The following is a 16,327-nucleotide window of genomic DNA, read 5'->3' on the forward strand; positions in this document are numbered from 1 at the left end:
TGATTTTTGCCTCAAAAGCCCAACACAAACTTTGGAAATATATCTATCGTTCTGTGCCTGCTTCCCACAGTCAGTCCAAACCCAAGCTAAGCATGCGAAGAGGTGAAGTATAAAAAGAAAATCTTGTAAGATTAATAATCAGTTTCAAAAGCCAGTGACGGTACCACCTGGTAAAGTGGATTTAAAAACGATCAATTTCTCAATAAACAATTCACTTCTATATACTTAAAAAAGGTTTTCTAAAAGGGAAATAAAATTTGTATGCTTTACCTAATTTTTACTCATTGATTTTAGAGAGGGAAACATCAATTTGTTGTTCCACTTATTTACGTATTCATTAGTTGATTCTTTTTTAAAAAAATATTTTATTTGTTTTTAGAGGGAGGGGCAGGGAAGGAGAGAGGGAAGAAACATCAATGTGTGGCTGCCTCTCACATGCCCCCAAGTTGGGACCTGGCCCACAACTCATGCATGTGCCCTGACTGGGAATCAAACCTGCAACCTTTTGGTTTGCCGGTTGGCACTCAATCCACTGAACCACATCAGCCAGGGCATTAGTTGATTCTTGTATGTGCCCTGACCAGGGATTGAACTTGCAACTTTGACATATTATGGCAATGCTCTAATAAACTCAAGCTACCCCAACCAGGTCAAATCTGTACACTTTAGACCTTTTAAATTAGCCTCTAAGAAGTAAATTGCTCATTACTGCCTATTATAACCAAGTTTCTGTTTGCCAAACCAGAGACAACACCAAGGCCTCTGTTTGCTTGGAGTCTCCTGCCTTGACTCTTTCGTCAATCACTCCTCTTGCCTAATGCGTTGTGCATCTTGTAAACAGGACTGTGTGAAATACATGTCCGGTACGAAGCGTAATAAAACAAACACTCACACATCTCTTACCCCATTTAATAAACAGAAAACTAAGAAGTCTCCATACACCCTACTGATTACAACTCACTCTCCGCTTTCTCCCACCCTCCTAACTTTCCTGGGTTTCGTGTCCTTGGAGTTCTTACCAGCTGTGTGTGATTTCTACGCAATATATTGTTTAGTTTTGAGTCTTTGAACTATAGCTTGCTCTTTTACTCCAAAAATATTTTGGGGAATCGATCCCTCCAGGCGTACATGACCGTGTCTCTGGCTTTACATCGCCCTTAGAGCGGCGTCTAGCCCACTGGAAGCGATGCACCCGCTGCACTGCCACGGGGCCTCCTGGGATGCTTCCCATTTCCACGTCACAGCAACGCTGAGTGAGCGCTCATGTACTTGTCTCCTGGCCGTGAGTGCCTCCAAGGTACAATCTCGGCAGTGGAATCACAGGGTTTTGGCGCATATTACACTCGCTTTGCTTGGGATGTTGAATTGTCTTCTAAAATGTTTTTGCAGTGCATGAAGTCCCCATTGCTCCACATTCTCACCAACACTTCATATGCTTAGATTTGAAGTGGTAATCTGGCAATAATTTTGCATTTCTCTGGTTAATAATGAGGCTAAGCAACTTTTCATCTACTTATCAACCATTTGGGTTTTCTCTCAAAGTACTTATGTTACTTTTTTATGTCTTTCTTACAGAGTTGGAGGGTACACAAACACCCAGAATGTGTGTATATTCGGAATATGAATTTTGTATTAGTTACACGTTAGTAAAACCTTTTTCCAAGTTGCATCTGTTCACTTTTTCATGATGTCCTTTGATGACAGGTTCTTAACCTTAACATGGATGACTCTGGCAAATCATTTCCATCCTATCTTTGAAAGAACCCCTTTCCTATGCAAGATATGCTCCCATATTTTCTTCTAAAAGCTCTGACTTTGCCTTCCACATCCAGGCCTTTGATCAACCTTGAAATGACTTTTGTGTGTGATGTAAAGAGCCCGCGTAAAATTTAGAATTGGCACGTGACACCCCCTGGACGGATCGAGGTGGCATTAACCAGTACCGCCTTGCCCAGGCCGAGTCTTCCTTCCCACAGCCCTGCTCTGTTGTCATCACTGGACTTTCTTCTCGAGGTCAGAGCCAGAGCCGCGGATCGGTGCGGCCTGCCCATCATCCCCCGGGAAGGACACAGGGACTGGCAGTGCTCTGCTGCCTCCTGTCAGCTCCTTACTTAAAGCCAGGAAGAGCCTGAGGCCCGGGACACTGAAGCAACCAATCTGCGGTATTCCTGCTCAATTTGAGTCCTACTGTGTGTAGGAAAGTATATGAAGAGTGAGGTTATGTAGACACTGCTTTATCTACCAATTAAAGGGGTAAAAACTAACAGCACTCGATTGTGCAGGGCCATCGAGATGCAATGCTCATTCAGTGCTGGAGAAAGCACACTGGTACCAGTGAGCAACACCAAGGGCCCCAGGTGTTAATAACCTTCGGTTCAGGACTTACAGGACTCCCGACTAAGGAAAAAAATCATCGCATAAAACTGCACATAAACCCACTGCCGTGTCACAATGAACAAAATACTGGGGAAAATACATCCCAAAAGTTGACCATTAGACCTACACAACAGACTGTTACTCGTTTATTTAAGTGATGCTTATGAAATTTACAGTAATATTAGGAAAAATATTACAAAGGTTCATTTTTCTTAAAGCAGAGTATAAAATTCTATACACCATATGACTACCTTTTACAAGAAAAAAATGCACGGAAATAAAGCCAAAAAGAAGTATGTTTAAAATGTTACTAATTGTCGATCCTCATCTAAAAGGACTTATGGTATTTTTAGCTTATTTTCACATTTCTCTCCTTTTGAAACTCTCTACAATGAGCATCTACAGAATAGATTAAAAAAGAAAAAAAGAAAAGAACTTGGATGAGAGATGACGGACTAAACATGTTCATCTCCATTTATCCCTTATGAAAATCACCGTAAGATTTCTGAGTAAAGGTAAAACCACTAAGGACAAAAATAATGGAAGATCAAGTGAAACAGCTGTGGAACCAGAAGGCAGACGGCAGTCCGACCACCATCACAGAAACTCCCAGAGGCCGACGGCATGGCTGAAACGAGGACTTCTGAAAACAGGGGCAGAGGCAGGCCCAAAGCAGGGCGACTGGCTGAGGTCTCCAGGCACAGTCAGATCTGGGGGCCCCTGCCCGCACTCTGCTCCCCGGGTCCGAACCTCCCCACCTCCCTCCCTCTGCCTCCACAGCAGACCAGGGGGTGAAACAGGCTCTCACAGCAGAGGCGGGCCTGCAGGAAGATGGGGCGCAACCCCAGGCACCTAACCGAAACCAACGGGGTCGCGTTAAAGTTAACGCTTGCTGGGATGCGGGCCTTTTCCTCCCTCCCAACTTCCAGGCTGCCTACCCAGGCAATCGTTTCTAAATAGCCTTTTGGTGTTCCGCTCTTCGATATGAGCAGATATCACAGATCACCAGCCACTTGAGAAAACCATCTAACACGCAAGACAAAAAATGCAGAGCATAATGGAAAGGACAGGAGACAAAGTTGAGGACATCTCACCACCACCCCCCTCCCCTGCAACGCAATGAAAGGAACAAAGTCCAGGATAGGAGATTACCGTCTCTGAATAACAGACACCCTAGAAGGGAGGCAATCATTCTCTAAGTCATTCTTTCAGGCTGAAAGGCACCCAGCACAGTAGATGAAAAGAAAGCTATACCCAGGTACATCACCGTAAAATTTCAAAACACTGAGGTCAAAGGAAAGATTCTACAACCTTCAGAAATAGAAATATTTCCCGTGCAGGATCAAGGATCAGAGCAGCTTTTCCATAGCAATGCTGTGAAAAACTACGAAGGAAAATGATTTCCAACTTGGCCAGACTGACAGAGCAGAGGAAAAAAGACACGTTCACGTTCTGGTGAAGTTACTGGAAGACATCCTGTAATAAACTGAGGAGCGAAATAAAAAGAGGAAGAGTAGGGCTCTGTGCGGTTTGACTGGAGACCCAGGAAAAGGAACCCCAGACCCCCAGTCAAGGGCGACCCCGGAGCAGCAGCCACAACCGTCCAGGCTTCAGAAGGGGCGTCTTCACTGGGATGAAATGTACCGAGGAGACTGACACAACCAGGAAAGTAAGTGTTTGTGGTGACTAGTGCACAAAAAAGCCAATGATTAAAAAAAAAAAAAGACAAATGGTTAATTCCCAAAGGAAAGCATTAATTTTCAATTAGATGGCTACGCTCTCAATAGCCTTCATACAGTCATACCAGAAAGACAGCACCATAAACATGTTGTTTAGACGCGTGGAGGCAAGCACCCGTAGAAATCTGCTGAATAGTTGAAAGGAACTATCCACAGGAACAGAAAACAGAAGTACATGGGGGACTGGTGTCTTTTGGTCTCCAGCTAAAAGGTGCACGTATGCATGACTTTAATGTAGAGTTTAAATTTTTAGGGTTAGGGCTTGTTGGCCCAGATGTACCTGTTCAAGATAAAAACTTTAAGTCCACCACCCCGCAGACACCCCATGCCCTCTGCTCACCTAGATGTACCCTTCCGATAATCTTCTGGGTGCCCACTCCCTTGGCGATCCCCGCCCACCGACGATCCACCAGCCTCATTATGTTACACCTCTCCGCACACGCTTGGCTCATAATAGTCATCTGGGCACCTGGAGGCAGAGGGAAACACCAGATAATGAAGACAAAACCCACACTGTGGGAGAATTAAAAACGCAGCACTCAGAACAGGACAGAAAGCAAGTACATCCCCAGGCTTCGTCTGCGTAGCGTCGTTCCTACCTAGCGGTTTCTTGCTATGCACAGTTCAACTTTCCGTTCCACAGTGCAACCTGAAACATGGTGCAGAAGCTCGAAATTGAGAAAGCAAAACTACCTGGAAAGGACTTCCGAAAAGTCCAACTGTTACAGATGGAAATGCTCAGTAAGTGCTACTTTACATCCAGATCCATTTTCAGTCTCTCCCTAAACGTCTCACCAAATTATTTCTAGCCCAAACTTCGGGACACTAATTTACCAGCTACAAAAATACACCACACAGTCTTTCCGAAAACTGGAAATGAACTCCCATGGTCTAGTCTGCTCATCAGACCCTCCTTGCTTCCAGGAAGCAGGCAGTGGGGTCTTGTCTCTTACAGGGACACGTACCCACCGGCAATGGGAGCTGGCCTGTGGGAAGACACACTCCTTTATCTGTGGTTTGGGGGCCACCCAGTGGATGGTGTCCTGCTACGGCAGCCTGAACAGACTCAGACACCAGCCTTATGTCCCCAAACCTCTAAACCCTCCACTTTCACCAGGAGAAACGGGTTCCCTTTGCCTCTTCCTCATTTTGACCCTCCCGCAGGGTGTCCCCCCGCCTGCTCCCTCTCTAAGTTCCACTGGTGCTTTCAGGCTCAGCTCAAGGCCCACCTCCTCCAGCAGACTGTCCTTTCCCAGCCATGTCTCCTCAAGTTCAACCCCCACGTTTCCCTTGGTGCTCATCAGGCACCATACACTTTACGGGCACCGAAAGGTCTTCGCACCTGAGGAAGGTTACAGATTCAAGAAGGCCCAGAAATAATGAAGGAAAGGGAACTTGGGAAGGCGGTTTTCCTCCCCCCTCCCTCCCCACCTCACTCCACAAAAGCTAGTTACTGATGTACAGGATGGGAACGGGGCCCTTTCACCGCTCTCCTGCCCCTTCTCAAGCCTCAGCTCCAAGCCCTACTCTGCTGCCCAGGGAGACAGCTCGGTTCAGACGCCTCTCTTCTGAAGCCGCACCTGAGCACCCCAGTCAGAGACAGAATGTGGTTTCCGGGTTCATCCAACACGCACCTGACTTTCCCACAGAGGTTCAGACTCCTGGCATCAAGCAGACCAGGGGCTGAGCCCAAAACCTACTATCTGTGAACTCTGTATACCTGGAGGAGGGTCCCCCGCTCTCTAACTTTCCTCACCTGTAAGACAGGGGTACGAGTACAACCCAGTTTACAGGGATATTGTGGGGATCGAACAAAAGCGAATGAAGCAGCACACACCAAGCACCTTAGTTAATTTAGCACGAACTGGCACGGTGCTCGGCTCACAGGGCCCTATGAGCCACCGGTTAGCGGTCTGACCCCCAAGCCCTCAGCACAAGGCCCCGCACGCAGCACTCAGCAGACTTTCACAAGCTGAGTAATCACCAGTGCACCTCTCCCAGGGATGTGTGCATCTCAGTACATGCTCTTAACAATAGCTGAGACCCAGCATGCACTCAGTATATGTGGATGAACAAAAGGGGGACACTTTCTTGAGCAGGGGCTTTTACTACTCCAGAAAGTTGTACCCGGAATAAAAACATATGGCCACTGTCACACCCACATGACGCTGCCTGTGTGTGGTGAACAGCAAAGAGCTGTTATGAAGAGATAAGGTGATGGTTAGTACAGAGACTGTCTGAATCCCCAAGTGTAAAACTCCCTGCCTGTTTACCTGGCTGTCAAGTTCTTTCAGGGCAAGAACCATGACCTACAGTCCACACTCCTCACTGCTCCTGGCAAAGTGGTGGTGCAGGCCAGCAGAAACGTCTGCCTGACCTACACGCCACACAGCTCCTTCTCAGAGTCCCTCACTCTAAACCCAAAGACTCCTCAATGCCTTAGGGGTGTCCTAGAGACACAGGAGAGGGAAGCAGAAGATAAAGGAGACACTGCAAATATAAAACCTGTGAAGACATGATTAAAGTGATGAACCTATCACAAATAAGAAAAGAGTGGCAAGTGAGACCCCCCCCCCCAGGTTTGCTGGCTGGCAGTCCAAAGACGAACGCCATCTTTGGTGGGAGACACCGGGCTCTCCCACTCCCCGTGTCAGGGCATATGCTGGATGGAGACAAAGACAAAAGATGGAGACGTCACCTGAGTCAACGAAGGCTTTCACAGGATGTCCATTCACTTTGCAGTTAATATAAAGCATCACTACTTGGCCAAAACTTTCCGGAGCTTCTTCCATAGCTATAGTCATGTTTTCCTCAATGTTCTGTTGCCTGTGACAAACGAAAACCAGGTACACTCAAAGCGTTATTTCCACCAAGAGAGATGTGTTTCAAAGTCACAGTGTTAGAAACAGACTTGTACATGTCTTTTGCTCCAGCGGTAGCAGCGGACTCATTGAAATGTAAACTGGTGCTCTATCCTGCAGTATGTGATTTAGTAGGTGGCAGTGAGGTACACAGTTAGCAGAAAATTAAAGACATACAAATTACTCTCATTAAAATGACTATGTTTGTTTCCTTTACAAGCTCAGAAAAAGGAAAAAGAACTTCTGGAGAGTAAGGGTCACAGTCTTTTTATCCTGTGTGTACAATATTAGAATTTCATGAATGTTCAATTTTAACTGAGGATTTACTGGGTGTCTGGGTACATTTCCTGAGTCCAGTGTATTAAACACTGTTTGTAAAAGTAATACACAGGTGTCCTAAAACTGCCTGTGTTGAATCTGCTGCTTAACCTACAAAACTGGATTTTCTAATTGTAAAATGAGACTAAATCCTGTTAAAGGATTACTGAGACGTAGAAAGCATCTATTATTATAATACAATGCTCAACATAAAAGCAGGTGTTCAAAAAACACTAATGAAAAAAATCCATCTACCTACCTAGCCATCACTTAAAAACCAAACATATGAATCGTTGTTCACCTGATCATCAAATAATTTCTCCAAAAATCGAACACTCTAAATCTTACTTTAGAAAAGCATCTAGGCCTGGCTGGTGTAGCTCAGTGGATTGAGCACGGGCCTGCGAACCACAGGGTCCCGGGCCCGGTCCCCAGCAGGGGGTGTGCGAGAGACAACCACACATTGACGTTTCTCTCCCTCTCTCCTTTCCTTCCCCTCTAAAAAGAAATAAATAAAATCTTTAAAAAAAAAGAAAGAAAAAGCATAAAAAAGGAAGTTTCAGCTTACTCTAGCATCTCATGTCTCCATCCTCGGCCTCCTTTTAAAAAAGTAACCAAATATGACCAACATTAAGGGAAAGTAGGGCAAGGACTAGGCCACTTACCTGAAGGCTGAGACGGTAACAGACCAGGGCCCAGGGTTTAGATAATTTACACTGCAAACCAGGGGCTAGCAAAGTACAGCCCACTGTCGGTGTAAATAAACGTCACCCTTCACTTCCGTACTGGCACTGCCGGGCTGTCTCATACCGCACTGTGGCCTGCAAAGCCTAAAATATTTACTATCTGGCCCTTTGTGGAAAAGTTTGCTGACCCCTGCTTTAAACTGTCCTTTTTTCACTTAGTGATCCAGCTCAACTGGATTGATGTTTTTGTTCAGCCACTCTGTATTAAAATATTAAACTTCTCAGAGAACTCAAAGGCACACTTGTCTACACTAGGCAAATGTGCAAGTGATTACACCTCAGTGTATACATACCCTGTGTAATCACTGGTGTAGCACACTGAATCAAACTTTAAGTGGCACCTGATATAATTACGCGGCTTTTCTCCTCTGCTATATTATTAAATTCAGAAATAACCTAAAATTAGTTGTGTACTCCGGACATGGCAATGACACCAACCAAGGTTAAGTTTCAGCAAAAATCTGAGATGACACCGGTTCCTCTGGCAGTTCTGGGCTCTGTCTGTGGAGTCTCTTTCACTGGTACCAGGTTTTCTCCTTTGAAAGACCGTACACATCGCCCCACTGCTTTGCCTCGCCCCGGGAAGAAACACGAGCCACACAAACACGCCCGATCCCACTTCCACCTTCCAGCAGCTCCCCGCCATGGTTTGGCTCTGTTGCCTCATCACACTTCCTCCCACCCCTTTTGCTTCCTGGGTTGAACCCAATTATTCTTGAGAATTACGTAAGGTTCTCTTATACTTGCAATGCAGTCCAGTTCAGAAAACACAAATATCTCCCTATTTCCCTGGGTAGATTTAACTAGTGAGATCTTTCTCAAGTATATTCATTAGTTCTGATAAAATTTCTGATACAGCCCTGGCTGGTGTTCCTCACTGCATTGAGCACTGGACTTCGAAGCAAAGGGTCACCAGTTCGATTCCCCGTCAGAGCACACTTGTGGGTTGCAGGCCAGGTCCCCAGTGGGGGGCATGTGACAGGCAACCACACATTGATGTTTCTCTCCCTCTTTCTCTTTCCCTTCTTCTAAAAAATAAACAAAATCTTAAAAAAAAAAGTCTGATACAATGGGAATGCTTAACAAAAAAGCTTAACAAGAACACTAGTGAATGGTTTAGGGGGTCAAGTGATTCTGGTGTACAACTTACATTTCTTTGATTCAAATGCAGCCAGAGAATAAGAAAGGAGAAACCGCCATGTGACTTCCCAGCTGGCAGCAGTATCATGTGATGACCAACTGAGGCTTCGTGTAAGTACAATAACCAAAGGTGATGACAAAGCCCCTAAAAGTATTACCGATACAGGTATGGCCCTGTGTGTATTAAAACCGTCAAAACGAGCCACAAAAAACCTGAATGGGGTGGTGGCAGTGGTGGGAGAAGCTGTCTTTTCTCAAAGAACTGACTGGACAGCGTCTGCCTTGTGACCAACATTGTGACCAAGCTCAGCACTGGCATCGCTGTTCCTGCGCAGGCCCCACCCCTGCAGGTTCAGCTTCACCGGGGCTGGGAGTGGCGCCCTAGCACCTGCATTATGAAAAGCTTCTGACACGATTTTAATGCAACTGCAGGTGAGAGCCACAGCATTAGGGAGCTGGAGCTGGAAACATGCCCGCAGGCTGTCTGTCCACTGAGGCCAGGACAAGAGTCCCGGAAGGGAAGAGACTCGGGACTACAGGCCTCATCTGCACAGAGCGCTCTCCCCTAACCTAACCGCGCACAAGCCCTGGATTCCCTCGGGGCTCGGCAGGTCTGAAGAGACTCCCACCAGCCTCTGCAGCCAGCCTAGCAGTCTCACCAAACCAGGGGCTTCTGCTTAGTCCTGGCCACCCACCTGGATTTGCCTGAATCCACTGTAGGCTAGCAGGGGTCTTTATTAAAATTTCAGCAGAGAAAAGTCACTAAGTTAGGTATCTGGGACCTTTGTCATTTTGAATCAAAATGTGAGGAAAAAAGGGAATAAAGAAAAAGACTGAAGTTACTATCTCAAGTGCAAAATAAGGAGTCCGTCTCAAAGCAGATGCCCAACCAACACCAGACAGCCGGGGAGTCTGGGAAGTCTGCACGCTCCAACTCTCACTGTTCAGGTGAACGCATCATTACCTTATATCTTCTTCTATTTTCGCCTGAGCCTCAAGGTCAAAAGGGTCAGCAGAAAAGAGACGAATTCTTTCTTGCTCTCTCCGGGCTCGGTCTTGCTGCTGCTCCACCAGGACCCTAGAAAATTTCTCTACAAAAGTAAGGGGGTGGGGTGGAAACCTTAAGTACCACTCTATTTCCGTCCCTTCCTAGTACTTTTCCACATCAGACAATCCCTCAAAATACAACTGTAAGAGATGCAGAAGATACCTAAAAACTAAATGAGCAATTACATTTACTATTCTCTGAGGCAAGAATACTTCACTTTAATTCAGTGTAAAGAAATAAAGTATTTGGAAAAATCATTAAGCCTTGTCAGAAGTTATCTATCTTATTGTTTTTATTCAGAGATAACAACTTTTCAATTCAAATCTGGGAGATGACATCTGCGTAGCAGATGAACGACCCCACTTCTTCCCTCCCCACTGCCCTTATTACTTATTCCATTACCTAGAAATAAAGTAGAGCAAAACAGAGCACTACAAACTCCCTTTTCCTCTTCCAGTTCCATTTCTTTATAACATTCTCTGCCTCAAAGCAGACAAATTAAATGCAGACTGTCAGCCTATCAATATTACCCAATGGGTAACAGGCAGGAAAATTAATAAAGAGAAAAAGGTTGCTTGCTATCAGGTATGTTACAAAAGCCACCTTTATTTTGTTGTTTCTTAAATACGGGGCACTTCAGTGTGTAAGCTTTAGTGTGCCATCATCACCATGGCCTTTGGCAATCAGACAAGCTCTGTGAGAAATTAAAGCAACTAAGATAATGGTCATATGAGTTAATGCACACAATATAAATGAATCTAAAAACGTGAAGTTGAGTGAAAGAAGCTGGGCATGAGATGACATACTGCATGACTCCATTTACATGAAGGTTAAAGGTAGGCGGAGCTATGACTATCAGAACAGCGGTAGCCTGTGAGGGGAGGAAACTGAAGAAAACATAATGGAATTCTGGCGAGAGGTGTTGTAGAACTGATTGGGGCGGTGGAAACACGAGTTAGCCAAAACTTGACAAACCCTATGCAGAAAGTATGTGTATTTCTCTGCAGGTAATATCTCAATTTACAAAATGGTTACTGAGGAATGCTTTATTATGTTGTTTTTAAATTTAATCAATAGTTCCATAAACCCAAGTAAAATTAGAAAAATGTACAGAGAAAACGTTATTCATCAAGATGAGTAAAAATAAATGTTCGGTTAACTCAAAGAAAATAGCCTTTGGTAATAACTCATCTTTCACTAAACTTGGGGTGGATGAGGGCGTTGGGGCCCCACTCCGCCCTATAAGCTGAAGGTGCGGGGTCTGTTTCCCGTGATCAAAATGCACCAGCAGGTTTATCACTGATCTCTTTAATTAGAGGCCCGATTAAACAGGTTAAAATATCAGTACCTGGGTTATGTGCTGCTAAAATAATTAGGAAAAAAATGTAAATGGAAGGGGCGGTGTGGCTGACTCGGCCCCTGCCATTCACGCTAAGTCACCTCCTGCACCAACTGACACGTCTCACAAACCACGGCACACGGGCCAAGCGCCCCCGCCACTCGCGTTTTCCCACGTTTGCTGTGACACAACTACTCCACCTCCGGCCGGACAGCCCTTCAGAGTCCGCTTACCAAGGTCTCCACTGAGCAAGGCGTCTGCCAGGGGCGGGTTGCGCTCCTTCAACAAGGACAGCTCGTGGGGGTTGGCCAGCAGCATGTCTCGGAGCAAGGCCGGGTTGTCCAGGCCCTGAGGAGATGAAGCTAGGTCTCCGGGGGACGAGTGGGGCTGCTGTGCTCCCGGTGGCTGCCGCTGCCGGGCGCCCGATGTGCCAGGCACAGCTATACTACGAAAGTCTATGCGGGGCAGGTCTGTTGGGGAAAATCGATCGTTTACTTCAAATGACCCATAAAAGCAAGCATCTGAGGGCAACAGCAGAACATGTGCTCATGCATGGTACGTGACCGTGGGGAGTGGCCATGGAGACGCTCTAATGCCCCCTCCCTCGGCTTGAGAGTCTTGTGTTGGCTTTGAACATAAAGATTTTGGCCTGAAAGTGAACAGGTAGGAAAAACACAGAAGTTGTGGGGGGGAGCAGACTATGTAGTAACCCCAACTTCTTGGCTTACTGTAAAGTATCATAGAACAGATGTTTTTATTATCCTTGTTTTTGAAAAATTAAAGCCAGCCTCCAACGTAACTACAAAAATTTGGATTTTTCTTAAGAAAAATCCTGGTCTGCTTTGACATGTGCTTCGAAGAGCCCTAACACCTTGAGTAGAAAGACTGCTAAACAAATGGAGTGAACAGCACACACGTTAGGTGTTAAACTCCACACACGTGTGCTACGTGCACCAGTTCTTGGAATTTCCACTTCCACCGTGCGTCACTGCCGGCTCCGCTCAGAGCCCCAGGGCGCCCACCCGCAGGGGTAGTCACTTCACAGGAGAGAAGACAGAAGAGAAGGGACCTGCACGGGTTCTGGGTGCTGGGCCCACTCACCCCCAGGTTCTACACTCCAGGCCGAGCTGGCTTTGTTACAATGAAAGCACGGTGAAGGGGGCCTTACACAGAGGACCCACACACTGTATGGCCCCGCCCGTATGAGATGTCCAGGACAGGAGAGTACACAGAAGACACAGAGGGGACTGATGGGGCTCAGGGCTCGGAGGCAGATGAGCAACGACAGGATTTCGGGGAAAAGTGATGAAATGAACCGAAACCGATCAAAGTGACAGCTGTGTAACTGTGTATGCACTAAAAACCATCGAACTGTGTCCTTTACATGAGTGAGTCGTACAGCATGTGATCTCAATAAAGGTACTACTTAAAAAAAGTTTTATTTTTAAAAAGGAAGAAGAAAAGAGAAGTAGAGCCAGAATTTGGGGCTAGGACTGAACGAACCCACATTTCTCCGATTCCAAAACACGCTTGACGGTCACACCTGTCCCAAGTCTGGGGCCACCTGAAGCCTTCTGGACCCCAAGCAGGAAGAGGAAACGCTTCCACTCGGACATAAGGTGTCTGCCTCTTGGCCAAGTTCATCTAGGCACCTTCTTCGAACAGACCTCAGGGGGCAGGGGGCAGTGCAGGCATGTGTGTGAGCTTTCAACCAACGGAAAGGGGCAGTGATTGGCACGATCTTGTGAGGCAGAACTAGACCAATCAGCAAAACGTATGTGGGCACGCCTTCCTTGTGGGTTGAGAATTTCACCTTGGACCCTGTTCAACTTATCTTGAGAACCCGCTCATCCAGAATAATTTTAAAATACCCGTTCACCTCACAGACCAGATCCCACCCTTTCCCCCACTGCTGGCTCTCTGGTCCAAACGGGACAGCACAGGAAAAACAAAGCAGAAACAAAGACGAACAGCAGGTCTCCACAACCACCAGTCTCGCCAAATGAATCAGAGAGACTTCGTTTTTGTTGACTGGCATTATCTGAACCGTAGCCCCAGGGGAGTCATGTAGCCCAAATCTGGGAGGGGTGCTGCTCCCTGACCTCCTCGGCCTCGGTTTCAGGCTGAATGGAAGCAGTGTTCTGGGCTAGAGACTGCCATCACCTGGGCACCTATCGGATGTTAGTGCAAACTTTAAACCAAGTGACCTGGAGACTGAACACTGTTTAAAGAAACCCATCAGGACATGGTAGGGAGTGGGTAACAGCGTACATCTCATCAAGGGGTTCCACATCAGAACCTTATAAACTTCAGTAGGTCAGAAACCCCTGAGTATCTTAGCTATGAACCCTGCCGCCCTCAAATGCCCACATCCACACACCTCTGCTTACTTTGGGGACACAGAAACGTCCCAAATCCCACTGCACAGATTCCAGATTATAAATTCCGACTCTGGATGGAGCATCTAAGATAATTAGGTTTCTTTTTACATGACTCTCAAAGCCGGTGAGAAAGAACCAGAAATTGGTGATCCAGCTGCTGAATGTTCATAAAGCTCAGTGCAACGGAAAAAGCACAAAGTTTTAATTCCTATGCCTTCACTTACTTGGAAGACATTATTTAAAATCAGGCTTTCACCTGTTGATGACCGCGAGTTGCAAAGTGGAACCGCTACCTGTACACCTGAGTTAAGAGATCACACAAAAGCACCCGGCTGACTGCAGAGGCCTGATGCTAAACTCTAGATGCCACGCAGCGAACGTCAGCCAGGAATCAGGCACGTGGAGCCCCTCAACGTCCTTCTCAATGACAAAATTATCACTGATAAAACAGAAGCTAACACTTACCCTGGCTTGCCGTGTGCTGAAGGTTTTACATGCATTATTCTATCAACTGCAGGAGCTGGGATCCAAAGCTAACCCCAAACCCGAAGCACTCTGCTATGCTATCTGATGTGTGTGTCGGGGGATGCTAACCCATTTTGCGAAGCCTTACTTGGAAACTGCACTGGAGGTCGAGGATCTGCAGTCTCCTTCTGTCGTAAAATCACCACGTCTCCATCTTTCAAGCCGTAAGAAGCCAGTGACCTGTGGTTGTCTGTGAGCGGTCTCTCAGCGTAGACGATCTACAACCAGAAAAGAGAGATCAGTACAAAGCCCTGAGAAGTACCGTGGAGCGAAGAAGAAAGACCAGTTTTTTTCTTCATCAGATAATGAATGTTACCTCCTGCTCAGAACCCTCCAAAGGTGTCCCATCACACTTAGAATAAAAGCCAGAGCCCTTCTCATCCCCTCAGACCCAAACACTGGCCCCTGGCTCCCTCTCTGACCTGGTCTCATACCACTGCCCACGCCGCTTTCTCAGGTGTCAACTTCCTCCCGAGGCTGTTCCACCTGCTCTTCTCTCCACCTGAGGAATGTTCTTTCGCTGACCAAACATTAGCTTGCCTTTTCTAATCACGTGCACCTAACACGTATATTTATTTTCTGTATTGTCCTCCTGCCCCCGCTACTTGAGGACAAGAACTTTGCTTTGCTTGCCAAATCTCAAATGCCTAGAACAGGGCCTGTTGGGTGAATTACGCCGAACTATTTGTTGAGTTAAAGGATGAATGAATCTACAAATGTAGTGGGTAAAACTTCAGATTTAATTTTGAGCAGGGAGATTTATGGGAACGATTTACTCTGCGTACGCAAACTACAACACCATTAAATAATGTTTCCACTTCCCCCTTCCCCCAGTTGTAGTGAGAAAGAATTGACATAAAACCTCTATTAATTTTAGTTATATCACATGATGGCTTGATGCACATGCATTTTGCAAAATGATTACCCCGGTAAGTTCAGTTAACATCCATCACCTCAGTTACACATTTTTTTTCTTGTAATGAAAACTCTGAAGAGTCACTATCTTAGTAACTCTGAAATACATGATACAGCATTGACTTCGGTGACTATGCCGTACGTTGTATCTCACTGTTCCCTCTAAACGACCTTGCACACTACCAAGTCTAAGATTCTTCTTTTGAACACCCGCAGCCGCATCATCACGTTTGTGTGGGGAAGAGGAAAGGGGAAGGCATGCCCAAAAGAACAATTAAACACAAACGGAAAAAAATACTACCAAAATACATTTTTTGATGTGCAATCAAACACTGAAGAAAGCCTGAGCGCATAAAAATAGGTGAAACAATCCGCTCTGGATAGAACAGGACCGCACGGAAGGCACGCGTGCGTTCGCACACAGGAACAGAAACCGGCCCTGCGTCGATACTCTCCAGAGGGGCATTCAGAGCAAACGCGGGCTTTCAAAGGCTTTCTCCCAACCATCCGCCTTTCACCAGGCCACCTGCAAACGAGGAACCTGAGTTCCGCCCTGGCTCTGGCAGGGCCCCGTCGCCGCTGCTGCAGGCTTCACATTTCCCACTCGCTGAGCAAGCGCTGGGGCTGGATAACCCTCTCCCAGGCCCCTCTGCCACACCACCATTTTACAGGGCGTCCTCGCGCGGCCTCGCAACTCTCCGCAGTTAGGATGCCTGACATGGAACCGGAAGAATACGGGATTTAAACTAGATTTAAACAGGAAAAAAATTATCTGTCACATCTGTTCTCAGAATTTGCAGTGAAATAAGGAACAGAGCTAACAGGAAACTGAATTTAGTTCCCTCCAAAATAAAAAAGTTCTGGGGACGAGCAAAAAATTGATGCGCAGAATTTGAAGATCCAATTAACCTTTAAAAGTTCTACACGTGACTAGAAAAG

At 46.3% G+C, this 16,327-nt stretch overlaps 1 protein-coding gene across 6 annotated transcripts in view; it reads right to left on the reverse strand.

Annotated features, from left to right (window-relative positions):
- LOC118986315 (protein DDI1 homolog 2) overlaps positions 1-16,327 on the reverse strand; it is a 32,197-nt gene that overhangs the window by 9,429 nt on the left and 6,441 nt on the right. For 5 of the 6 annotated variants that reach the window (XM_037045160.1, XM_037045158.1, XM_037045157.1 and 2 more), the window contains exons 2-6: positions 14,562-14,691; positions 11,801-12,037; positions 10,145-10,271; positions 6,814-6,941; positions 4,456-4,584 (exon numbers count right to left, since the gene is read on the reverse strand). In XM_037045160.1, coding sequence (XP_036901055.1) covers positions 4,456-4,584; positions 6,814-6,941; positions 10,145-10,271; positions 11,801-11,885 — 469 coding nt within the window. In that variant the 5' untranslated portion in view covers positions 11,886-12,037; positions 14,562-14,691. The remainder of the gene's footprint in view (positions 1-4,455; positions 4,585-6,813; positions 6,942-10,144; positions 10,272-11,800; positions 12,038-14,561; positions 14,692-16,327) is intronic. The other variant, XM_037045159.1, reaches the window with a different exon arrangement.

Source organism: Sturnira hondurensis, unplaced genomic scaffold, assembly GCF_014824575.4.
Source record: "Sturnira hondurensis isolate 20B ecotype Veracruz unplaced genomic scaffold, ASM1482457v3 Scaffold0004257, whole genome shotgun sequence".
Lineage (NCBI taxonomy): Eukaryota > Metazoa > Chordata > Mammalia > Chiroptera > Phyllostomidae > Sturnira > Sturnira hondurensis.